The 25,337-nt window shown below is 47.6% G+C and overlaps 1 protein-coding gene across 8 annotated transcripts in view; it reads right to left on the reverse strand.

The window, feature by feature from the left end:
• Positions 1 to 25,337, reverse strand: part of NF1 (neurofibromin 1) — a 1,379,374-nt gene that overhangs the window by 895,092 nt on the left and 458,945 nt on the right. For all 8 annotated transcript variants that reach the window (XM_069226659.1, XM_069226655.1, XM_069226657.1 and 5 more), the window contains exon 20: positions 9,984 to 10,424. In XM_069226659.1, the coding sequence (XP_069082760.1) occupies positions 9,984 to 10,424 (441 nt within the window). The remainder of the gene's footprint in view (positions 1 to 9,983; positions 10,425 to 25,337) is intronic.

Raw genomic sequence — 25,337 nt, forward strand, 5'->3', positions numbered from 1 at the left:
AAGCTCAACTCCCAGTCCTACTGCCAGTTCCTGGAAGACACCTTCTTCAAGCAGTGGTACAGGAAGAAGGCTGCATCCTTCAAGAAAAACATGATTTTCATGCAGGACAATGCTCCATCACACGCGTCAAAGTACTCCACAGCGTGGCTGGCAAGAAAGGGTATAAAAGAAGGAAATCTAATGACATGGCCTCCTTGTTCACCTGATCTGAACCCCATTGAGAACCTGTGGTCCATCATCAAATGTGAGATTTACAAGGAGGGAAAACAGTACACCTCTCTGAACAGTGTATGGGAGGCTGTGGTTTCTGCTGCACGCAATGTTGATGGTGAACAGATCAAAACACTGACAGAATCCATGGATGGCAGGCTTTTGAGTGTCCTTGCAAAGAAAGGTGGCTATATTGGTCACTGATTTGTTTTTGTTTTGTTTTTGAATGTCAGAAATGTATATTTGTGAATGTTGAGATGTTATATTGGTTTCACTGGTAATAATAAATAATTGAAATGGGTATATATTTTTTTTTGTTAAGTTGCCTAATAATTATGCACAGTAATAGTCACCTGCACACACAGATATCCCCCTAACATAGCTAAAACTAAAAACAAACTAAAAACTACTTCCAAAAATATTCAGCTTTGATATTAATGAGTTTTTTGGGTTCATTGAGAACATGGTTGTTGTTCAATAATAAAATTAATCCTCAAAAATACAACTTGCCTAATAATTCTGCACTCCCTGTACATCATCCTCCAATGCTGCAGGGTGTAAGCGACAAGTCAGGATGGGTTGGCGAGTCTCCATTGCGTTCAGGTGGATCAATAGCGGGCTATGATCAGATATAGTCCGGCCTAAGTATTCTGAGTGTGTAACCATACCACTAACAGAGGCCGAACAGAGGATTCGGTCTATTCTGGGGTGCACGCGATAGGGGGGTTAGTAATATGAGTAGTCTCTACCAAGAGGGTTCTGAAGGTGCCAGATATCTACTAGTTCACAATGGGAGATCCAGGTCGACATACCTGTTGCCACTCTAATAGCTGCTGCTTGAAGTGGTGCAGTTGAACAGTCTAGATCGGGGTCTAACACTCCATTGAAGTCTCCTTCAAGTAGAAATGGAACGTTAGTAAAGCGCGCTAGCCGGGCAGAAAATGAGTGCAGAAACTTGAGTTGGCCATGGTTCAGGGCGTAGACAATAGTAGTGGCCTCAAAGGGTACACCCGCTCTTACCCATATTGCCGCTCCCCTTGCATAGGCTGAGTATGTAGTTGCAAACAACTGGCCTCGATAAATGCCTTCAAAGGCGGTCTGTTTCCAACTGGGTGAAATGAGATTCCTGCAAAATGGCAATTTGTATCCCCCTACGTTTCATATATTAAAGTATCTTGTGTCGCTTTGCAATCGAACCCATGCCCCGGACATTCCAAGTCATTATTTTAAAAAAAAGGTGCATCGCAGTCATACCATCTAAGAGAATTATCAGGGAACATGTACCTCCCCCCTTCGCAGTTCTTCACAGAGCACTGCAATAGCACATCATGGGTTTCTAAGTGACCACAGGCTAAAACAAGCAATACAAACAACCCCCAACTCTCTATCCCAAGAGCGGACAAGCAACTGCTGACCGCCCAAACCATAGTAACCATTATATAAACATGTTGTATCATCATCCAACTGGATTATCCGGTGGTTGATCCGCGGGCCGGCCTCAGGAGCGTAAGAGCAATCTGCCCGTGCCCCAGCCTGACCGCATCCCAGGCTTATGAGACCAACAGGGCTGAAAGAGGGTAGGCCCATGGATTCAGACAATGTCATCCGACGTGAGAGGTGTCACGTGGGGGAGCTCCTCGATCACACTGGCTGCAGAGTCTACATCAGAGGAGTCTCCCCTGTCCAAAGACTTAGGCCCGACCTTTGGCCGTCATCTGAACTTCTCGCCTCTATCAGGGAGGCCGCTGCCTGGAGCGCCGCCCTTTACCCCTGGTGAGCTTGCTGGTTTGTGGGTTTTGTCACCCGTTGGCCTCCCGTAGAATCTCGGGAGTGTCTTCTCATGTCACGCCATCGAGTTGGTTTGCGTTCCACGTGTTTGGTGCCCATTGTGCCTGTGCGGTATGACTCGAGCCAAGCCAATTCTTCATCAGGTTGTTGAAAAAAGTGGGCAGTGCCATCTAAGATAATCTTCAGCTTTGATGGGAACAGCAGAGTACTGGAGTCCCTCCTCTCGTAGGGCCCGTTTCACTCCCAGGAAGGTGGCTCACCGAGATCGGACAGCCATTGTGAAGTCTGGAAATAAGGTGGCCCGGCTACCTTCTACCTGGAATGGGCCCGCCTTGCAGGCTTTCTGTAACAGAAGATCACGGTCTTGGTAGTGCAGAAGTTTTGCCACTATTGGTCGGGGTGGCCTCCCCGTCTCCGGACTGCGAGTTGGGACTCGGTGTGCTCTTTCCAGTGCAAAGAGCAGTGTGAGTGGTCTCTTGCCCATAAGCGTGCGCAACCAGGTCTCCAGGTAGGCCCCTGGATCAGGTCCCTCAACGCCCTCCGGCATTCCAACGATTCGTATATTATTGCGCCAACTGCGGCCCTCCGCATCCTCAGTGCGGCGCTCTAGCTCCTGAACCTGCTCAGAGAGGTGGGTAACCTGGATCCGTAGGGCCCGGTGTGCGGGCTGTAAGTTCTTCCAGGGTTGTTCCAGTAGCTTTCACCCTATCAACCAGTTTGTGATGGACTGTTCGTAAGTGGCTTAGTTCGGCGGAGACCTTTCCGATCTCCTGGCTCAGAGTCAGGTTAGTATCCTCAATCGCCCCAAGGATCCTGTTCAGGATGTCCTGCATAGTGGAAGGCATCAAGCTCTCCCCATCATCTTTGTTAGTCAGCTGTCGGGCAGGCGCCAGAGCCGCCTAGGGTGCCCCCTGCGATTTGGGTCTGAGTTTCCCCATAGCCAGCATAGATCCGGTAGCAGCTGAGACCCACAGCCGTCCGCCTCACGTCCACTGACCAATGGAGTGGATTGACTCCTCAGCGCAGGGCACTAGTAGCTATCTGTCCCGTAGGCCTTTTAACGTGGCAAGAGAGTCCCCCAGTCCGGCCCACCAGAAGAGGGTCAATCCTGCGCTTCCACAGTATCTCAGATACAGGCTGTTGAAAAGCCATGTATCATGTTCTAAGGGGTCCCCTCAGGCCACCAGTGATGTTCCAACCCCACTAGCTCTCCAACATTCCCCACAGGTCCAACAATCAAGCGTCATCTACGTGATGGTACGTCACTGAAAGAGCCAGAAGGCAAGAGAGCCCTCAGTTACGCCATCTGCGCCAGGGCGCTATCACATTGCAGCTGGTTCAACAGAGTCCACCCCCTGTCATCACTCACGTAGATCAGTCTTTCAAGCAGGGGGAGTTATGGGGGCCACTCCAGCGCCGGGCCCCACGTCAGGCAACCCCAAGGTTGGCACTCCCAGCTCATGTCAGTGAAGGGTTGGACAAAGAGCACACCCCATTATTCGCTCCTCTTTGGGGACCCCCTCTCCAATGCCTCACCTCCCGGGGGACCAGGTAGGCCAGGGGGTCCCCGCGGCCCTCTCACCTCAACTCCACGGGCCCGGGTCTTAGGTCCCCATGAGTCTTGAGGGGAGGGGCGCCTGCAGCCGAGATCCTCTGCTTCGCCCCTCAGGATTACGAGCCGGGCCACACCGCCACACCAGCCACACTCAGGATGTCGCAGCACGCCTCCAAGCACCACCCCGGCAGTCGGGTGGCCGCCGGTCACTCGGGTGCACACCCGCACCACAGGCTCCTCTCAGTCGTCGGCTGTTACTTAGGCTAACGCCCAGCGCAGTAGGCAGGGCCAGGCCACGCCCCTCCAACCGGCTGAGGCGCTTGTCCGTCCAGTGGACCCAGCAGCAGCACTCAGCGCCCCTCGGGACTCCGTCCTCCGCAGCACCTCATGTAGGCGGGCCCCCTCCTTCCTACGACGTCATGGGGGCCCCCCCAACAGCCAAGGAATACCAGGATTATGAGCAGGGCTCAGAGCTCCGGCACTAGGCAGCCGCCATCTTGGTTGAGCAAGCTCCGCCCTTCCTGGGTGACATGCATATCAACACTGTGAAAGGCAGCAGCCCTCTAAATCACCTCATGATAGGCCATGGTGTCATTAAGGCCCTCATCGGAAGTGGTCTAAATTGTGGTCACTGGGGGGGGTATCCAAGTTATAATCATCCTAGGAACAATCAGTGAGGCCTTAGCCGGAGGGCCAAAAGGGCCTTAGAGGCTACCCTGCTCCGAGCATGAAAGACGGATCCCTCTGGCGACTCTAGTGGAGGCAGTGGGGGGTGAAGTGCATGGGCATGTTGGAAGAAGTGGGCTGTGCAGCTGGAGAAGAGGACTGGTTTCTCTGTTTGTGTTTCTCTGTTGGCCACTCAGGGGAGGGAGGCTTCGACGATGGTTACCCCTCGAAGAACAGTCTCCTTTCGAGGAGGATGTTTCAGAGGCTGTGGTGGAGGCAGTTTCATCATGAGTTTGCTGTAACTGGGAGGATAACAGACATCTCTGCATGGCATCCAGTTCTTGTTGTAGCCTCCCCATGATTGGTACCTCAAAGTCCTTTTCTCCAGGCACCGGCAGCAGCTTTGAGTTGGGCTTCCCTCTTGACATGTCTTGTGCCGCAGCTCTGTTTGAGTTTTGTGTGCTAGCTTTGGCATCAATTGTGCTCACTGCCCTTAGGGCACCACGAGATTCACAGCTGATGGGGGAAGCATGTGGTTTGGCTTTTTTCAGAGTTCAATCTCAACATATAAAATGGGCCTAAGGGACTGGAGGAATACTTGCCACACTGGATGTGGTCTTGGTGCGAGGGCCAATCTTGAACGCTTGGTCAACATCCTCCATTACTTCACTATCAGAATGGCTGGAGGACACTATTACTGGACTCGGTGTCATTTGTGTGGCTGGGAGACCAGACAGGTCGACATCTTTGTTATTAGGTGCTGAGGGGATTTTCTTCAATAAAGATGTCCATGGTGTCCTAAGCGCTCTCTCTGCTGGTACATCTTCATGTGCCCAACACACTCCCTTTGATAATTAAAGGTCTTCTTGGATCTGAAGGAAAGGCAAGACAAATACATGGCGTCACTGTGTTCAATGACAGGCAGAAGTTGCACACCTTGTGGTGGTCTGCCCGTGGATATTTCTAATGAGAAAGGGGGACATTTTGAAAGGGTGTTCGTTTCATCACACATGTTGTTTTCTCTGGCAGAGAAGGATTGGAGGTGGTGACTGGCCCAAGAGGGATGGATGCAAGGCCCTTGATGTTCCAGGGCAGCGACAATAGTGTTCCGTGTTGCTCATGAGTCAGGAAATGAAAGGTCAAACCAGACATGATAAGACTGAAAGTAACTGAACTGGGCAGATGAAAAACAGGTTTGTGACAAAACCAACTCTGAGCCAACTTAGTGCATATCTGAAACCAATGGCAGAAAAATACAATCTAACACTGAGTCAGTGCCCATGCACAATTTACACTAACAGGAGAAGTCATGTTACATCTCATGACTCAAGAGACTTCTTAGAAGAAAAGCAACTTGCAAATGTCCATACCCAGGATAGATGGCAGGAGTATGCTAATCATGTGTATCAGTTAGCTTGGCTCCCTCTATCACAGTGTGCGTCATCTTGGAAGGGCTTCGGCCAGTTTTTAATACTTTTATGGCTTTGTTTTCTCCTGTTTCTTTTAATTCTGTTTTAGTTAACAGTAGACTCCTGCCCTCAGGGTAGCCTAGGACAGAAGTCAAGGGTTGTGTGACCCTGGTTTCGCACTTTTGTATGCCCAACTCTTTTTCCTATAGCACTCAATCTCACCATAGCCACGCTGCCCTATGCACTTCGGATTATGGTGGGATATTTAAATGACTCCAGTGCACGTCCCCATTGATCTGCCAATCGGACCTGTGCCCACATTATTCTTTACTTTGTAGGCATTCACTGCTGTGGGAGGTGCCTTGCTCCCTGCATCACAGTGGGCGCCATCTTGAAAGGGCTTCAGCCCGTTTTAATGCTTTTATGGTTTTGTTTTCTCATGTTTCTTTTAAATCTGTTTTAGTTACCAGTAAACTCCTGCCCGAGGTCAGAGATTTCTGGACCCAGGTTCTGCACATGTTTGCTCAACTTTTCCCTACAGCGCTCAATCGTGCAATAGCCACGTCTCCCTTTGCAATTCTCCTGCTTATGGTGGAGTATTCAAAATGACTCTAGTGCGCATCTGTGCTGCTGGTGCATCAAAGGCAAACCGGTCTGTGGTCGTCCGCACCTGGATCACACCTCGGGCCTGTCCCCTGGCCTGTGGGGTCATAAATTGCCAAAGTAGGATTAGCTACTTCAGGGAAGAGCTTTTAGCATTAAACTGCACAGGTAACATCACAAGTTGTACCAAGATTAATCTTCTCTCGATAATAAGCACCAGTCACGCCTGCAATGCATGCAGATTTCATATAGGGCCTTTAGACCTCAGATATCACAATAAATTACTTGTAAAACAGCTGAGCTTAAAAGTTGTAGCAAATAGTTCAAATTATATTTGTGGGACACTCATTAATGCCAGATCTCTTGTGAAGTATGGCCTGGATTTTAAACTATTTATGGAGACCCATTTACCCGAGATAGTGTTTATAACTGAAACACAGACGGACTGCACTTCAGGCCCAGATCTGGTTGATGCCACTCCAGAAAGTTTTTCGATTTTTAGGCCGAACAGGCTCACTAGGCGGGGAGGTGGCCTGGCTGTAGTTTAAAGTAGTACAGTTCCAGCCATGCTCAAGCCGGCCTACTCCATGCATTGTGAGGCACTGGAAATCTCCTTTGCTTTGCATAGCAAACAATGCTTTACGGGACTCCTGATCTACCTCTCTCTTGGACCACGTTGATGTTTCGCCCACGATACTGACAATCTTCTTGAATTGTATATACTTGAGAAACATTTCACAGTCCTTAGTGACTTTAACTTTCATTTATGTGCTCACATGGACAAGGAAACCACAGCACTTACTCTTTGCCTGGCTGATCCTGGCTTTGTACAGCTAGTAACAGAGCCTACACACACAGGTGGCCACATCCTTGATGGGATCTTTACAAATAATGGCTCATTGACAAATATTGAGGCTTTACCCCTAAACTGGACTGATCATAAGGCTCTATGCTTTAACATCAATTTTAGCGTGTTAAGGAAGGCAACAAGAGACTGTGCTTAGACCCAGCCTACCAGGGCGTGGAATAAAATCAATGCCGCAGACCTCAATTCAGTCCTTGCAGCAACTCCCATTGTTTCCCAGGAGACATAGATATTTCCTCTTCAAATTTCTCAGATTGGATCTCGGGAGCCATAGACACCTTAGCTTTTGTCAGGGTATACAGACCACGCAAAAGCACACTTTTTGCCCCATGGTTTACCGATGAACTGAGGAAATTCAAACAGAAATGTAGAAAACAAGAAAAGTTCTAGAGGAAAGACATTAGCAAGATAGAAGAAAATAAAACATAGAAAGCTGATAGAGTATAAAGTCATGATTGTCAAAGCAAAAACCTGCTACTTTACAAATAAAATTGAATCCTCAAGAGACTCTACTAAGGAACTGTTTAACCAACTGTTAAACTCTGTACCCTACCAACTGATAAAACGACAGGTAAGACTCAAGCTTTCTGTAAATTCCTGGCAGACGCATTTCGAAATAAGGTAGAACTAATATATAATAGATTTACTAATTACACCTGTACCTCGGAAACGGAAAGACCAACTTTCAGATCCCAATATTTCCTCTTGCTCGAAGTCCATCTCTATGAGTTTTAAGGAAAGGACAGCTGCAACATTAGACCAAAACAGTTTCCCCGCTTATAGGTCTCCATTTAGCAAAGATGAATCACGTTCTGCCGAGCCATAAGTGAAGACCCCCTTCAGGGAATTTATAATGCCCCCAGTTGGAGTCAGCAGACCTCATCAAATTGGCCAAATCAGGCTCTCCGAATTACCCCTGCCCCTAAGGATGGTCATCTCATTGCGGGCGTTTAAGAGAAGTTTTACTCTAATGTTAAAGCAGACCTTTACCCTGTGCTATGGAAGAGCAAAACCCAATCTCCACGTCCTAGACACAAACAGCTATAGACCTATTGATAGATTACCACTGTCTTTTAAGACTGTGGAGAAAATTATGAACAAACTACTAATGGGGTACATAGATAAACATAACCTGCTTGATGACACAGGGTTTGGAATCAGACCAGGGCATAGCACAGAAACTGCACTGATTAAAGCCACAGAAGAAATAGAAGCAACCATAGATAGTGGTGACAACGCAGTGCTTATACTATTTCATCTATCCGCAGCCTTTGATACTGTGAATCATGAGCTACTTCTCAGTCGCCTGCTCAGACTGGGACAGAAGGCATAGCACTGAACCTTCTAAGATCGTTTTTCTCCGACCATGAACAATCAGTAGCCCTGGATGACTTTGCCTCTCATCCCTTTTGGCTGGCGTGTGCGGTGCTTCAAGGATCATCCCAGAGCCATACTCTGTTTAATGTCACCCCCTTGGCCGACCTAATTCGTTCTTTTGGTTTTCCTTTGACTTCCTATGCAGACAACAAGCAGATTGTCGCCTCATTGACAAAGAGTAATTGTAGCATGGGGCCCAAATTTCAACACTACATCCTAGCAGTTAGCAGCTGGATGGTCACAGAGCTGGGGGCACTCCCAGACCCGGTGAAGAAAGCTCACAATCTCTGTATTGTCCTGGATAACCAATTGACTGTCTCTAACCAAATAAAGGCTGTACTTCTTCAGCTTTTTATGGGCTGAAAATTATCAAGAAAATCCTGCCTTATACTCCTCCAGAATTACAAAAGATGGTAGTTACTTCCCTCATTCTTTCTAAGTTAGATTATTGCAACAGACTAGATGTTGGCCTACAGCAACAACTACTAAATAAATTACAGGTTGTGCAAAACACAGTGGCGCAGCTTCTTAAAAAAATTACCAAATTCCAATCCGCCTCTACAGCGTTAAGAAAATTACACTGGCTCCCAATCAAGAAAAGAATCACCCTTAAAGTATTGTGCATTACCTTTAAAACTCTACATGGTATGGCACTATCTTTTATGAAGGAATGTCTCGAGCATTATATTCCATGTAGAACACTTCAGTCAGTACAGTCTAAGTATCTGTGTGTCCCCAGAATAAAGCAAGTATCCTGGGGCAGTAGGAGTTTTCATTCATTGGCTCTCAGAGAATGGAATTTGTTACCTATTGAAATCAATTAATTACCCAATCTTATGACTTTTCGGAAGGCCTTAAAGACAAAGTTTTTCAACCACTAATGAGGCTAAGTCTTGTTCTGGTCAGCAGCTCAGCGCCTAGACACCCACGGGAATTGTGCACTTTATAAATTCACTCAACATTAACAATATCTACAGTTACACATGCTACAAACAGTATTACACATTGAGAATATTCAAGCTGCTCCAATCTTGTACGATTCCTAAGCCAGCCATGGGAACAACTGGCACATGCCCATCCCAACTGCCAGACAAAGTACGCTGTTATTTGAGCAACAGTTACGTCTATGTATCTGTAGACTATGCAATGGTAAGTAAGTGAGGGGTGAGGTGGGAGGGAGGCAGAAGTGAGAATTGGAGGATTCATCAATTTTTAATTGATGTATGATTTTTCAGTTTTATGATCTGAGAGACAATAGGGAATTCCAGAGTTGCAACGTTTTATATACTTTTTTTTAATCATGCATTCAAAAGATGTGCAATAAAGTTGACTTGCAATGAAAAACCAATCCTTTTGGAAACTAATTACAGGAACTGTATATTGTGTGTTTAATTTTATGAAGTGGAATTGAAGAAAAATAAAAATACCAAAACATATAAGTAATTTTCAGTAGATGGTCAGAATGAATCCAAACTAAGATAATACAAAAATGTAAATTAAAATAAATTACCTGTCCTTGTGAATCAAAAAATTTGCTAATGTTGTTTTTCATTTTGTTAAACAGCATTGGATAAAGTGCTGGGCTCAATTCCAGACCCACCAAGTCTTTAATGTTATTCCGAATCTGAACTCCCACTTTCTCATGATTGCAAACCATTAGTGAGAGTAATCGGTCTAAAAACTTGCTTACAGGAGTCTCTGCATTTCCCTCAGTGGAAACCATAGAAATCATAGATCCTTTTCGTTCATTGGCGGGACCCATGGGTGGGCTGTATGTTACTAGTCCTACATTGTTTCGGTGCTGTAGGCAGACTCCTCCAAGGGCACATAAAAATCCAGTCATGTTGATCCATTCCTGCAGTGAGTCCATGTCAGTCAAATCCATTGAACCACCTCCACTGACGTGAGACATTCGCCTCTTCACAAGAGCCTTATGAAGGTTGTCCCCAACCTAAAGAATGTGATTTAAAAAAAGTGAGTATCCAGTCAACACCGGAGAGACAACTACAGGAAACCCTTAATCTTCAGGAGGTACACAATTCACAGACCTCAAACTGGTATGAACAAGACTAATGAAGGATACTATTATTGGACTAGATAATAAAGGCAAATATATTGGTTCCCTAACATGAGCAATTACTAATCATTAATTTCTGCTGTCTGTGGTAAACACAAAGCACCCAGCTAAGCCCATCTAACAAACATTAAAGCAGGCTACAAATAATACCTAAGCGCAAGATAAATGTGTGTATTATAAACATTCAATAACAGTGCTTAAAGAGCAAGTTACTTACCTTCAGTAAGGCCTTTCTGGTAGAGACTATCTAGCCGCAGGTTGCTTACCTTAGAATTATCCCCAAGTGTGAGACGGGATCCAGATATTGTTTCTGAGAAGTACCCTGGTGCAGTTATGCTCTATATGGCATCATCCTCACCGGAAATTACGTGCAACGTGCCTATATAGGCACACTGACCTTCAGTTTTGTGACTATTTGTTCTGCAGCAGGAGCACAAAGCCATACTGAGGTAGTGTCAACCAGTTTGCCAGAGTGAGGGACTCCTTCAGATGAATTTGATAGACCAAAAAGCAGAGGGCCTGAAAAGGCAGTAAGGAATCTGCATATAGATAGAGTCTAGACCAGTTAAGACATTACCAAAGGTAAGTCACCTGTTCATCTGATAGAGACTTCTAGCTGCAGATTCCTTACCTTAGAATAGATACCAAGACAATGGGGGTCATTACGACCTTGGCGGGCGGCTACTGCCGCCCGCCAGGCGGTAACCGCCGTACGGCCGCACCAGCGCGGCCCCCATTATGACATTCCCGGCGGGCGCAAACCAAGTTTGCGCCCGCCGGCCCAGCGGGGATGAGACCGCAACATAGGAGCCGGCTCCTAATGGAGCTGGCGGTGTTGCGGCCGTGCGACGGGTGCAGTTGCACCCGTCGCACTTTTCACTGTCTACTATGCAGACAGAGAAAAGCTGGCCGGGGCCCTGTTAGGGGGCCCCTGCACTGCCCATGCCAGTGGCATGGGCAGTGCAGGGGCCCCCTAACAGTGCCCCAGGACACCCCTTACCGCCAGCCTCTTCCTGGCGGTGCAAACCGCCAGAAACAGGCTGGCGGTAGGGATGTCATAATCCCCAGGGCAGCGCTGCCCTGGCGGATTATCACTGCCGGGGCTAAAATGGCGGGAAACCGCCGGCCCCGGCGCCACCGCCGCGGTCGTAATGAGGGCCTCCGTACCGCCAGCCTGTTGGCGGTACGGACGCTACATTACCACCAATGTCTTCCCACAGGTGTGTCTGCAGGCTGATAACACGAGAAATGCCCATCACACCAGACCTGAGTGTCCAGGCACTAATGTTTGGTGAACATGTGCAATGATGCCCATGTTACTGTCTAATGTCCAGTACAAGGACTCAACAAGATAACGCAGTGGTAACAACATTGGCTCAGGTGGAATGAGCCTGCAAGACTTCAGGGGGTTCCTTTTTGGCCAGTGCAAAGAAGTTCTTTATGCAGAGGACAGTCTGACTGGAGATGGTACTCTTTTACACTGCTTTGCTTTTTTTTTTGCTTCCGCAAGGTGCATTAAGTGTTGATCACCATATACCCAGATGCCGTTGGTATGATCAATGTAAAACAACAGCACTCTTTTTGGAACCAGACAGTGGAGTTTCTCCTCTTGTTTGACTGGGAGTGGAGGACCAAAGAAAGTTGGCAGCGTAATGTTTTGTCCAAGTGAAAAGGTGTTACCACCTTGGGTAGGAAGAAGGCCAGAGTTCTGGGGACCAATTTGTCCTGTACAAAGGTATTGTCTATGGAGGATTGATTCAGAGCGCCTGCTACTCACTCACCCTACTGGCAGATGTAATTGCCACTCGAAAGACTGTTTTGATGGCAAGTACTTTAAGAGGGCAGCTGTGAACAGGCTCAAAAGGTGAGTACATCAGGAAAGTGAAAACTAAATAAGGATCCCATTGGGGCGTTTTGGTAGGGGTAGGATGAAACCAGTGTTGAAAACCTTTCAGAAATCACATTACGAGTGCCTTGAGCAGCTAGAGTTAATCCAGCAACCTAAAAAATCTGGGATGGCCAAAAGATACCCTTTAAGGGTGCCTAAAGCAAAGCCTTGCTGGGAAAGGGACAATGCAAACAAGAGACCATTAGATAAGGGTGCAGTACACCAATCCACAAATGTGCCCCATCAGCAGGCATTAACAGTTTTAGTGGAAAAATGCTTGGCTTCTAAGATAGCAGCACACACTTCGGAAGGTAAGCTGAAAATTCTCAGCTGCTGCCACTCAATCTCAACACGTGGAGTGGTAATATGTGCAGATTCTTTAAATGGATTACTCTGCCCTGCTGCGGAGATAGAAGATCCTCTCAAAGAGGCAGCCTGATGCTCATGCTCTGGAGTTCTGGATACCATATTTTCCGTGCCCAATCTAAAGCCACAAGAATGACTTGGGTTCGGTCGGTCCTGATCTTCCTGAGAATTCGGGACAGAAGGAGTATAGGCCCAAAGGTGTACAGAAGGTCTGAGCTCCACTTGAGACAAAATGAGTCTGAGCAAGAGTCGCCTTGGAAATTCCAGCGTGTAGAAGTGCTGACACTGAGCATAGTTTGCGATGGTGATTAAATCTAACAAAGGTTGTCCTCAGTTAAGGAAGAGACCTTGCACCACTTCTGGATAAAGATGCCATTTGTGATCCATGAGGCATTGACAACTGAGTTCGTCCTTCCTGGTTAGAGAACCCAGCAGGTATTGTTCGACCAGAGAAATGTCCTGACGTTCCAGTCATGTCCACAGGAGCAGTCTCCTGGCACAGGGTTTAGGACAACACTCTGCCCTGTTTGCTGCAGTACCACATGTCAGTTGTGTTGTCTGTGACCACCTGAGCCAGCCTCCTTTTGAAGGGTGGATGAAGGCTTTCAATGTCAGGTGTATTGCTCTCAACTGCAACAGGCTGATGTGGTGCTAAGATTCTGTCAGAGACTAGAATCCTCTGATCTCAACCTCTCCCAGATGGCCACCCCAACCTAGGAGTGATGCATCTGTGACTACTGTGAGTTCTGGGTGGGGAAGGGAGAGGGGTTTGCCACTGACCCAATCGCAGTTTGTCAACCATCACTGCAGGTTTATCGCAATTACCTCTGAGATCTAGACCAGATTTGAGAGATTAGATTCCCCTAATGCTGACTCTACTGGATCTTCAGGTCCCACTGCAGAGCCTACATAAGCCAATGGGCATGTTTTACCAGCAGGATTCAAGGACAATGCAGCCCAGCAGTCTTGTTTATAGAGCACATGGCTGCCCTCAGTGACGGGGCTTCTCAGTGCTAACCACAGTAGAACAGACATATCAGGAGAGACGGGGAGACCACAAAGAGGCCCAGGTAGCAAACAGCCATGGTTTTTTTTCTTTTTCTCTGAAGCAGAGATGGCTGAGGGTATTGCTCAGATTGGGGAGGGGGGGGGGGGGGAGGGTAAGATGCTATTGGCATCATAACCTAAATAACCTAGACTTGCTGTTCATGAGCATGTTCTAGAGCATAAGTACGAAATTTCCAGAATAGATTAGATGAATGGGGGTGCCTGAGAGGCAGTCAGGTGTGACTTCGGTTCACTGTTAGTGAACCCCTGCGATTGCAGGAGGTTCGTCATAGTCTAGAGGTAGGAGAAGACTGCCTGGGGCGAGGCTGCCTTTAGCAGTCAGTTGTTGAGGCAGGGAAAGACTGGAATACCCATTCTCCATAGATAGGCTGGGGCCATTTATTGGTGGGGGCATTTATTAGGGCTGGGGACGAGGGGTGTTTTTAGGGCTAGGCCATTTATTAGGGCTCAGGGCTGGATTGGGGGGTAGTGTATTGGAAAGAGCACTGGCCTTCGTTCCAACAACCTTTGTGGGAGCCACATTCATGGGCACAAAAGGACTGAGGCGCCAGTTGGCCGTGGTGGCTAGGGATGAAAGGATGTTGCTGATAGCGCTTACCGTTGTGGAGCCATGGTGAGACCCAATGACTTAACGGTGGCCATTCTATTCTTACAACGTGAAAGCACCAAATCCAACTTGTCATCAAACAGGTGAGTGCCGTCAAAGGGCATATCCATTAGGGATGCCTTGACGGCCCCTGAAAAGTCAGTTGTCCCCACCTAGGTGTGACATCTAAACACCACCATAGAAGCAATGGCCCTGCCAAGTGAGTCAGTTGTATACCATCGGCAACATATTGTGAACTTTGCTGCATCTCTAGCATCAGCAATAGCTTGGGAGAATATAGCTCAGGCCACCAGAGGCAGCACTTGTACAAAAGAATCCTGTACAGTATAGGAATAGTAGCCCAATAAGCATATAGTGTTCACAGGCCGCAGTCCAAATCTTGTGGAAATAAAAATATTCTTACCAAACATATCCAGCCTCCTACATTTGCTATAAGGTGGTGTGGTAGGTAACACAGCAGGGTAATCTTGGACGTAGAATCCTGGACCACCAGGAGCTCAGGTGCAGGGTGCTAGATAAGAAAGGCTGGATCCCGGGAGCCCAGTGATGGGGTAGGCAATTGTCCTGTGCACATGAGTGTGTGCAGGGCTTGGCCCGAACAGGAGGACTGCAATAAAAGGACAGGAGGGGTTCAGAGAAGGATAACCAGAGTTGAAACACCTCTGTCAAAATGTTTGTTTTGACTTCCACTGTGGGAAGTGTCAGGACCAACATCTCAGCTGCCATCCGGATTACCATTGCAAAGGAGGCCACTTCCTCTTTAGCCACGGTGGGAGGAGGGAGGAGACCAGTGTTTGCTGAAGTATCCAGATGTAGGAAGCTGGCTATCGACATAGTGTACCAAATAATTGAGTACAAAATGCAGAAAGTACAGGTGACCCTTATTGTTTTACAGAAGCAAAAGTAACATTCTCAAGAGCTCTCTTTTGTGGTAGTTCGGGTGAGCAGTTAGGCTTATCAGAGGGTAGTGCTAAGCATTTGAAGAACACAGTCAATAAATGACACACAAGAGGGGATCAATGTTTAGAAAAATAGCTACTTTGTTTACAGTACGTTTCAACACCAGAATACTTTCAAGAAAATGAATACTGTTGCAATTTGTATTGACTTAGTAAGTAACACCTTTACGCAAATCCACTTTTACGTGATAAAGGATCTAAAGTACTTTTATTGCAAAGGGGTCGTTGCAAACAGTTCTTGGGGGTCCCCTGTAGAAGTAGGGTGCTAGGGGTGTAAGATCACAAGCAAGACCAGCAGTACAGTTTTACCTTCCCTGGGGTGTCCAGGTGCAGTGGTGCTGGTTGAGTTGGGTATACTGAGCACTGTACATATGGGCGACAAGGGGGGGGGGGGGGCCTAGAAAGAGTGCAAAGGGTGGGTGGGGGGGGGGGGGTGCTGCTTGAGACTTGGGGTCAAGTTCAGGAGCCCGTTTGGAGGAGGCTTTGAGACCAAGAGAACATCTTTGGATGTTGTGGACCCAGGCCTGGGAGCTCAGGTGCAGCAGGACTTTCTTGTTAGTACTCCACGTCAAGGCCCCCACTGTCCTTTGGGGGACCTGCATGAAGAGGGACAACACAGGGCAGCTGGACAGCTCTGGACGATGTCCTCTGTGATGCTGACATCCCTCGGGGCCTGGTCTTCGGATGCGGTGTTGGAATCTGATTGGGGCTTTAACAAGCCTTGGTAGTTGCAAGGGGTATGGTATCCCAGGTAGTAGTGCAGCTCGGCTCTGGTTGATCCGGATGTCGTCTCACTGGGAGGAAAGACGCGACTGGCATTGTGAAGCACAGTGACCTCCTCCTGGGTGGCTGCTGCGTTGGTGGCCTGGTCGTCAGCAGAGCGGTGAACTAGATGTTGCAGTTGGTGCCAGCAGGAAGCAGTCAAGTGACTCCTCCAATCCAAGGGAGACGCTGACAGGCTGGTGAAGTGCTGGAGATCCTCCGAGGCTTTTGGAGTCCCCACAGCTGCCGGACGAGTCATGATGTTGCAATTGTCTTGACAGGAGCAGGAAGGCTGGCAGGGTTTTGTGCCAAAAGTCCACCAATCATCCACAGTTCTTGCTCCTTCGGCTCTTCTATGTCCTCTTCTTTGGGCAAGACTAATCTGTTTTTCTGGTGTCAGGGGGGCCACCTAAATACTCAAATTAGGGTAATTTAGGGAAGTGAAGAGTAGTAGCCGCCCTTGGAGTGACTACACCCCCTATATGACCATTTCCTGTGGGAGGTGGGCATTACCCTGTCCCAGAATTATAAGTTCCACCAAAATCAAGATGGTGGAACCCTTCCTCGAATGCCCACTTCGGGTAGCCCACCCTAAGGTTGTGGTTAGCCCAAGGGTGGAACACATCTACTTACCTAACTAATTTTCCCACCTGTCCTGGTGCCAAGTGGGCTTCAGAACGGGGAGGGTGGGGCCAATGGGGGAGGACTGGCAGGGTGGGGGGGAACTCCCAGGTCTGGGGAACCCAGGTTCGTATACAAAAGGTGGCTGGGTCTTTGAAGTCCCTGGTCTTGATATGCAAATTTACTAGCCATCCTGCTGGAATAGATGAGAACACCTTCCTCCAGAGCAGACATTATTTCTGTCCTATGAATGCGCAGGCTCCCGCCTCAAGGGGGGTCAGAAACATGTCTGTGGTGGCAGGCTGGTAGCAACCAGTCAGCAAGCCCAGTAAGAGACTAGTAGGTTTTAAGGGGTACCTCTTAGTTGCCCTTTGGGTGCACGTCATAATAAATCCAAGACTTGCATCAGTGTTTGATACCAAACATCAAAGGTTCCAGTGAAGCCATTTTGTAGCTGGGGAACTCGTAGTGACTAGTGCCAACAGATACCTAAAGATGGCTTCCCTGTTCACTTGCAATGTCCAGCAATTAAACTATACATCACAGGGGCATATCTGCTTGTGCAGACAAACTCACATCAGCAGTAATGCATCCTGCCTTAGGGCTACAAGTCCCGCTGTAGGGGTGGCAGTGAGTGGGGCATGGCACACAATGGGTGTGCCATGTTGTGTCTTCGCCTGGCTTGCACCAGGACATCCAGACTGCAAGGGCATCTGTATGCAACTGTTGTGCGAGGTTTCTGAGGGTGGCACAATACATGCTGCAGCCCTTAAGGACCCTCTACCAGTACCCAGGCCCCAGTACCTGGGTTACTATTTACTCTGGACTTACAGAGGTATGGGAGCATATGCCAATCATACACATTTTACCTATTTTAGGGAAAGAGCACTGCGGAAACCAGTGCACCTCAGTCGAAAAACCTCAGTACCAGTGAGCAAAAAGTGGGAGTGACCATGTCCAAAAGGGGCACTTTCCTACACCAGACCACTAGCCTCAGCCAGTTCCTCATACCATTAATCTTCAGCCATGGACTCTTCTAGGGTGTCAGGGTAACTGTAGGAATCCTCAGTCTCCCTCCATTTGTGTTCTTCACGGGGCCTTTCAGGCAAATAACGCGCTGTCTCCAATTCTCCGTATCAGATTCAGCAATCACAATGGGGCCGGAGCTGCTGATGAACCTAGTGACGCCAGGAACGATGCCAGTGGAACAAAAACCTAAGGTGATTATGGATCCACTAATGGATCTTGACAGCTCAACTGGCGTCAAGGGCAAAACTGCCAGAAGGAATGAAGACTGTTTCTCTTCCGGATCCATGGGGCCTGAAAGATGCTACAGAGGGGTCCGGCCGCCCGCAGAACAGCTGCATGGCTTCAACAGAACTCACCTAGTTGGGTGGGGGTCACTATGGCACTGGGACACTCTGAGAAGCGTGAAGCGGACCGAACCTGAGGTTCCAGAATGACAACATGGGAGTGAGGCCTAGATCCATGTAGTCGTTGCCGCATCTTGTCCGATAATGATTTGGACTGGCGCAGATTAGTCGAAAAGTGCTTTGATTTCTTGGGTTTCTGCTTGTGAAACTTACCTTAAGAAGTACTGAATCGCAACTATGACCAGTGCGAGCAAATCACAGAAAGGTCCTGGACCACCCTTGTGACCGGGATCTGGACCAGTGTGGAGTTGCATGTCGAGCGGCCACGAGCTCTATGGCTCGCAAGTTGATTGCTTTTGGATGTATGGTCTTGCAATCCGGGCAAGCTTTAGAGCAGTCCAGCTTCAGGCACCAAAGGCACATTAAGTGGTGGTCTGTCGTAGACATTTGCTTGTGACAGGCACCACAAAGTTTAAAACCAGCTTTTTTTTTTAAGGTGTGAAAAAGGCACACTGGTTGAAGAGTTAGACAAGAAGTCAAGAACGTTCGAAACCGCACTGATGGCAGGAAAAAGAAGGAACTGAGGTCAATATGCGGGGGTGGCAGCTACAAAGGCAATGCTCTCATCACCCTCTGTGCGGACAACGCCAATGATGCCATGTGGAGTCGAATGATGCCACCTATCGGTGCGCATGGGGACTGCTCGGAAAAGACTTCCAGGTCCTGTCTGATGCCTGGGGATAATTCCAAGGTAACGAATCTGCGGCTAGAAGTCTATCAGATACACTTTGCTTCCAGAAGCAGATGACAGTCATGCCCTTTCTCCATTATTCTGGGGCTGAAAATTATTCTTTTTAATTTGTGATAACGTCCACCAACCTACACAGGGTAATCAACATATTCTGCCCTCTCTCATCATAACACATCTCTTAAATTTGGTGCTCCATATCAGATTTTTATTGAGATAACTATCCACCTAGAGATCATACTTTACTGTGCTGCCTTGCCCTTATTTGCTTTTGAGAAGCCCACAAAGAGTTGATCATCCACTCATGGTCCTTGGTACAATCTTGGGGTCCAAAGGATGCTGTCTCTCCTCTTTTGAGGGGTGAGGCAGAGCACAGAAAAGTCAGAAAAGTGAAACTTGCCTGACAAAGAAGGTGTTATTACCTGTGGAAGAAATGCAGCTCAAGGTCTCAACAGTAGCTTGTCTGGGAAAAATGCTGTATAAGGTGCATAAATTGAGGAGCCTATAGCTCAATCACAGGCCAAAATGTGGTTGTGAACAGAAACCTCGTTTTCAGGGTTAAGACACATAATGGACAGCTGTGCATTGCCTCAAATGGGGTACAAATTAGAAATGTGAGAACCAAATTCAAATGCCCTGACGAGTTAGCCACTTTTGAAGGACCAAAACCTCCTGGTAGAGAACCAAAGATTCCAGTCCGCCGTTCTGTTGAGGCACCACACAGTGATAGTTTTGCCTGACAGAACCTGTACCAGCCTCCCTTTGAAGGATGGTAGGAAGGCCTTCAATGCCAAATGGATCCCCCAGGAGCTCCACTAAATTGAAGCAGAGGTGGGCTTCCACTGGAGACCACAGTCCTTTGATTTACAACTCTTACAGATGAGTCTCTCCACACATTGGCACATTGATAGTGATCCTGAACAATGTGAGGAGGGTCACCATCATATGGAGATAGTCTACGACTGCCTGGGTAAGCCCGCCTTCAACAGCCAGTCATCAAGATGCAGTAAGGCTGGTAGCCCGACCTCCTATTATGTGCTGCTACCATTGCAGTCTATTTAATGAACACCTGATGGGCTCTAGCAAAGACAAAGGCAAGCACCGAAAACTGGAAATACTCCTGGCCCACTGTGAACCGCAGGTAACATCAGTGGGTCTGAAGGACTGGAATATGGAAATATGCGTCCTGCAGCTCAGATGCTATCATTCAGTTTCCAGGATCTAGGGCGGACAAGACCTGGGCCAGCATGAGTATCTTGAATTTGTCCTTCTGCAGGAAGGTGTTGACAGAGCAAAGATCTAAAATGGGGAGAAGGCCTCCACCATCAAGGAAATAGCATGAACAACACCCAGTTCCTACTTTCGAGGCCAGAACTCTTTCTATGGCTCTTCTGGGCAAAAAAGCCTGCATTTCCAGCTGCAAAATAAAGGTGTTGCTCTGAGAGCCGCGTTGATGGAGGTGGAAATTGCAGCATATTATAAAGGGATGGGAGGGCGAAGCCGCCACCTGCCACGTTGGAGGAAACCATCCGTCCAAAGTGATCTCTTGCCACCTTTGGAGGGAATGTCTGACCTGGCCTCCTACAGGTTCGGTGTGTGTTGAAAAGGACACAGTAATGCGGTTTTGGAGTTGCCAGAGGAGCGAGGGACCGAGATGCACACTGCCCCTGATGCCCTGAACGTTGTCTCTGGGTACCATGGCCTAAGCCACAAAATGGATTAGGAGGCTGTTTTGCCGCTGGTGAGCTGTGGTTTGGCAGTAGTGAAAACCTTTGGAGTAGCCATTAGAGGGCTGAATCTGCTGAAGAAAGTGTTTAGTAGGGGTAGACAGTAACAGGGAATGTTTTGTGGTATGACTCTCTAAAGCGTTGAGTTCACTTTAGAGAGCTGTTGTTAGAAACTAGGCTGTTGCTTCACCTGGGTGTGAGCCCTGATTAAGCAGCAACTAGAAACCTTGCCAAGGTAAGGCACAAGCAAACTTTAAATTAACCCGTGCTCAACCCCCTGGTAGCCTGGCACAGAGCAGTCAGGCTTAACTTAGAGGCAATGTGTGAAGTATCTGTGAAATACTTCAAACAGTAAAACAGTGAAAACACCACACAAAAAATACCACACCAGGTTAGACCAAAACAACAAAAACAGTAGAACCAGAGCTGTACGTTTTTTAAGAATAAACTGTTAAATAGTGCCTAAAAGCATAAAGCCGCAACCTTAAGCAGCAACCGCGGCTATCTGGTCATGCTGGACCAGGTCAAAGTCAAAAGTTCAGGCCAACAGCAATGGAGGGCAGGTCAGATACAGTCAAATATAAATCCTGCTGAAAGTTTACCTTCAGAAGGGTTGTGCCAAGAGTCCCGTTTGCTCTCTTGCCGGCGTTGGTCAGCATGGCACGAGGAGCAGGCCGAGTGTCGCAGATGGGTGGGCTGGTGCTTTGTCTTGGCAGTCCTCTACAGGTGATCGATGATTACTGTGTGAAGAGATGAGCTAGCAGCGACTTGCGTTAAGCTTCGGTGTGATCAACATGACCTCATAATAAGAGGGCCCATTTGCGGTCTCAAAGAGCTTAGGCTCTTGTTTTCAAGAGCCAGAGCGCCACACCAAGGGTCCAGAACCTGAGAGGCACGACTTGAGGGTCAAGAACTCACAGAAGACTGGTGCAGGAGCTGCTGAGGAGCCTTTTAAGTAACTGGGGCTCAAATCAGGAGGACAGCAGACTAGCTCTTTGAGTCACTTTGAGTTCCGGAGTTCAAGATGAAGTTGCAGGTCCAGTTATTTCTCCCCAGGCAAAAGGGTAGCAGGTCAGCACAACAGGACTGCAGCTCTTTCAGAGTAGCAGTCCAGCACAGCAGCAGCCCTTGTAGCAGCACAGCAGTCCTTCTTAGCAGAGTGTTCATAAGTCCAGAAGTGAACTGAAGTGGGAAGAAGTGTGTAGAGGGATGCCTTAGAAGTGCACAGATGCCCTGCCTTCCCCTGCCCTGGCTCCAGACGAACTACAGGAGGTATGCAGCCCTTTGTGCGGAGGTAGGACACAGCCTATTCAGGTTTAAGTGGGGCTGTGCCCAGCTCCTCCCTCTCATTCTGCCACTGATGGCCCATACATTCACACCTAAGCAGAGCCAGACTGAACGCAAAGCAGCACTGGTACCCTTGTCAGACCAGCCTCCCAGAGGTGAGGTGGGAAAGGGGGCTGGAGGAGCAAGAGTGTAGAACTGCTGCTTTTGTTACTGGGGGCCACTTTTGCAGCAACGCTTCAAAACCGGCCCCCAGTAGCAAAACCGCCCCCCCCCTGCTGCAAAACCTGCCCCCATCCTCCCAGCCTCCAGGGGAGAAGCCCAATGTCTGCTACAGCCAGTCCAGCCCTGCACCTAAGCTCCCATTGTGAGTGGCTGTCTAAGAGGAATACACAAAAGCCAACTGTCATCCACACCCAGTCATGTGATCCAGACAAGCCTCAGGCATCCAATGGCTAAGGTAAAAAATGCCAACTTTCTAAAAGTGGCATTTTCAAAACTGCAATTTAAAATCTGACTTCATCATAAGTTAAGATTTTAAATTAGGATTCAAGAGACACCAAACAAACTATAACTTATAAAATGTAAGAAGGCAACTCCAATATTTCCTATGGGAGAGATAGGCCTTGCAGAAATGAAAAACAAATTTAAGAGTTTTTCACTACCAGGACATATAAGTCTGAAAAGTACACACCATTCCTTTTAAATACACTACACCCTGGCCTCTGGGCTGTCCATGGCTTACCCTAGGGATGACCTATATATAAAAAGGGAGGGGTTGAGCCCAGCAAAAGGTTTATTTAGCCAGGTCGAAATGACAGTTTAAACTGCACACACATGTTTTGCAACAGCATGCCTGAGACAGGTCTAAAGGGCTACATAAGTGGGTGGAACAATCAGTGCTACAGGCCTACTACTAGCATTTAAGTAACCGGCCCTGGACACATATAGTACCACTTTACTAGGGACTCAAAGTAAATAAAATGTTCTAATTGGGCATAATCCATTGTTACCATGTTTAGAGAAGTGGGCACATGTACTATGGCACTGGTTAGCCGTGGTGCAGTGCTCAGAGTCCTAACAGCCTTCAAAAGGCTGTTCAATCAAGAATGCCTAGCCATCCCCAGAGATGCCCCTAGACCTCACCCAGGGGTGGCTCCGAAGCATCACACTTGTGCTTACTGCTTGACACAAGCAATCAGCTGGGCTGAGGCCAGACAGTATAATGAATTTAGCAACATCCCAGTTGTCCTGTATGATTCAAGCTAAAGGCACCCATAGGTCCTTTTGGAACTGTTGGCATAGCTGTATTGGCCTAGAAGTCAGAAGCCACTGGCTGAGCGTTAGGCAAAACTTGCTGAGGAAAATATATGCTTGCCAAAATTTTCCATGCACTTAGATTCACAGTCAGGAGTTATCCAAGTAAAGGCATTAGGGTTTTCTCTGCTGCTGGACGCTTGGACCTTAAGGCTCTCAGGAACCAGTGCTGGTCTGTGGCAAAAAGCTACCAGTCTTATCTAGGGGACAAGAAAATGGCTTAAATATTTGATAGGTGCCTGCTCAGGCTGAACAACATCCTTTAACATTAATTTTGACCTCCACTGTAGGGAGCTGCAGTTCAAGGACCTCTGCAGCTCACCTACCAGCAACAGAGGAACTCTCCTCAATGACAAGACCAGAGTTTACAGAAGAGACCAGACCACTGGCATCCTGTAGTTCACATACCAATTGTCCTCATCATATTAAAGGGTGAATTCTGTCCCCGCTACCTTAGTAGTTATAATTGGAATTGAGGTAACGTAAGGTATGAGCTCTGCTGCGTGTATTGCAAAGTATTTAAGTCTGAAGGACTTGTAATAGGCTCCACAGCAGCAAGATTTGAACGCAGTCTCGGCCGAGGTCAAGCTGAAGCACTCTCTGTGTTGGAGACCACTAGAGGGAACTGTTCCTCTTCTGGCAGCATCTGCACGGGCATCAATGATAAAAGAACTAGCAGAGGAAGTGGGGCCGGAAATAAATCTGGCACCCTGGGGCCCAAAGGTGCACCAGAGGTAAGCAGAAGCGGGCCTCTCTAAAGGCCTCTATTTGCATAGATGTTGCAGATGAACCAAGAAATTAGGGTTGCATTAGGACCTCAGGAGTTTGAGAATGAGAGGCAAACTATCACCCTCTTCGAGGTTCAAGAGTGGCATGAAGGAACAGATTCACATGTTTATTTCTTGTGTTTCTTTTTCAAACTTACCTTAAGACATCAACGATGACCAGCTGCTGGAATGAGACTTTAATTTCAAATTCGACCACTCACAGCACAGTCTCTTCCAATGCTTGGAGACTTGTCCTCACAGTTCCTTTTGGTCTTCACTTTTATCTGAGCACAGCTGCTGCAAGCCCTGGAGTCATGCTTCAAACACAGGCATACCCCTCAAGGGTATCTGCAACAAACATTGGTTTGAAACAGTCCGTACATGCCTTAAACCTTGTCCACTGGTAGAAGAAAGTTTAGCAACAAATTATTCATCAAAGTCAAGAGGAGTAAGCGCCTGATCCCTTTCTGAAGGCACAGAAATAAAGGCAATCATATCAGTACACCTGGGAGGCACTTAAAGCCCGGATAGTCAATTGTGGATTAGAATGACATCAGCCTGAAGCCATGCAGTGCCACTCAATGGTGAGCAGAAGTACTGCTTTTGAGTTTTCTGGATCCAGGCTGACACCTGTGGATAGAAATATCCTTTAAAAGCACAATTACATTATTTGGCTTTCACACCCAGCTAATAGTCTATGAGAGCTTCAGATCAGATGCTTGATCATTTAGAGTTAAATGGTAGGCTACGTCACACTCATCTTCAGAATGAACCTTTAATAATCTAGGTTTGTTCTTATTGGATAATCTTGGCACCGTAAAAACACTGGAGGCCCACTTTACCTACCTGCAAGGATGAGTTTGCTCTAATGAATTCAAGCTTGTAACCTAAAGGTGAGAGATTTCTGCTGCAGGATTATTAAAGGGATGAACAATCCTAACTGTTATTTTAGCAATATTAATGGCATTGCCCCTTTTTGACAGATGCAAGAGTCAAAAAGGTAGCAGTAACTTCTGGGGGCAAGTCAGACAGAAGTCCAGCAAAATGTGGTGGTTTTGGGGATATGAGGTCACCATTTGGCACAAATACATTCTTAACCATAGCCTGGCATAGATTGCCAGTTACAAATATTACAGTTACACAGAAAGCATGTATTATCAATATATTAGTGTCCAAGACAAAAACAATAGTTAGCACATGAAAAGCTGTGACTAACATGACTTAAAAGTTACAGAGATTTGGAGGCACTTAAGAGAAAAGATGGAGGCAAAGTTATAATATCACAAAGTGACAACCTATG

This window comes from Pleurodeles waltl, chromosome 3_2, assembly GCF_031143425.1.
Source record: "Pleurodeles waltl isolate 20211129_DDA chromosome 3_2, aPleWal1.hap1.20221129, whole genome shotgun sequence".
NCBI classification, from domain to species: domain Eukaryota; kingdom Metazoa; phylum Chordata; class Amphibia; order Caudata; family Salamandridae; genus Pleurodeles; species Pleurodeles waltl.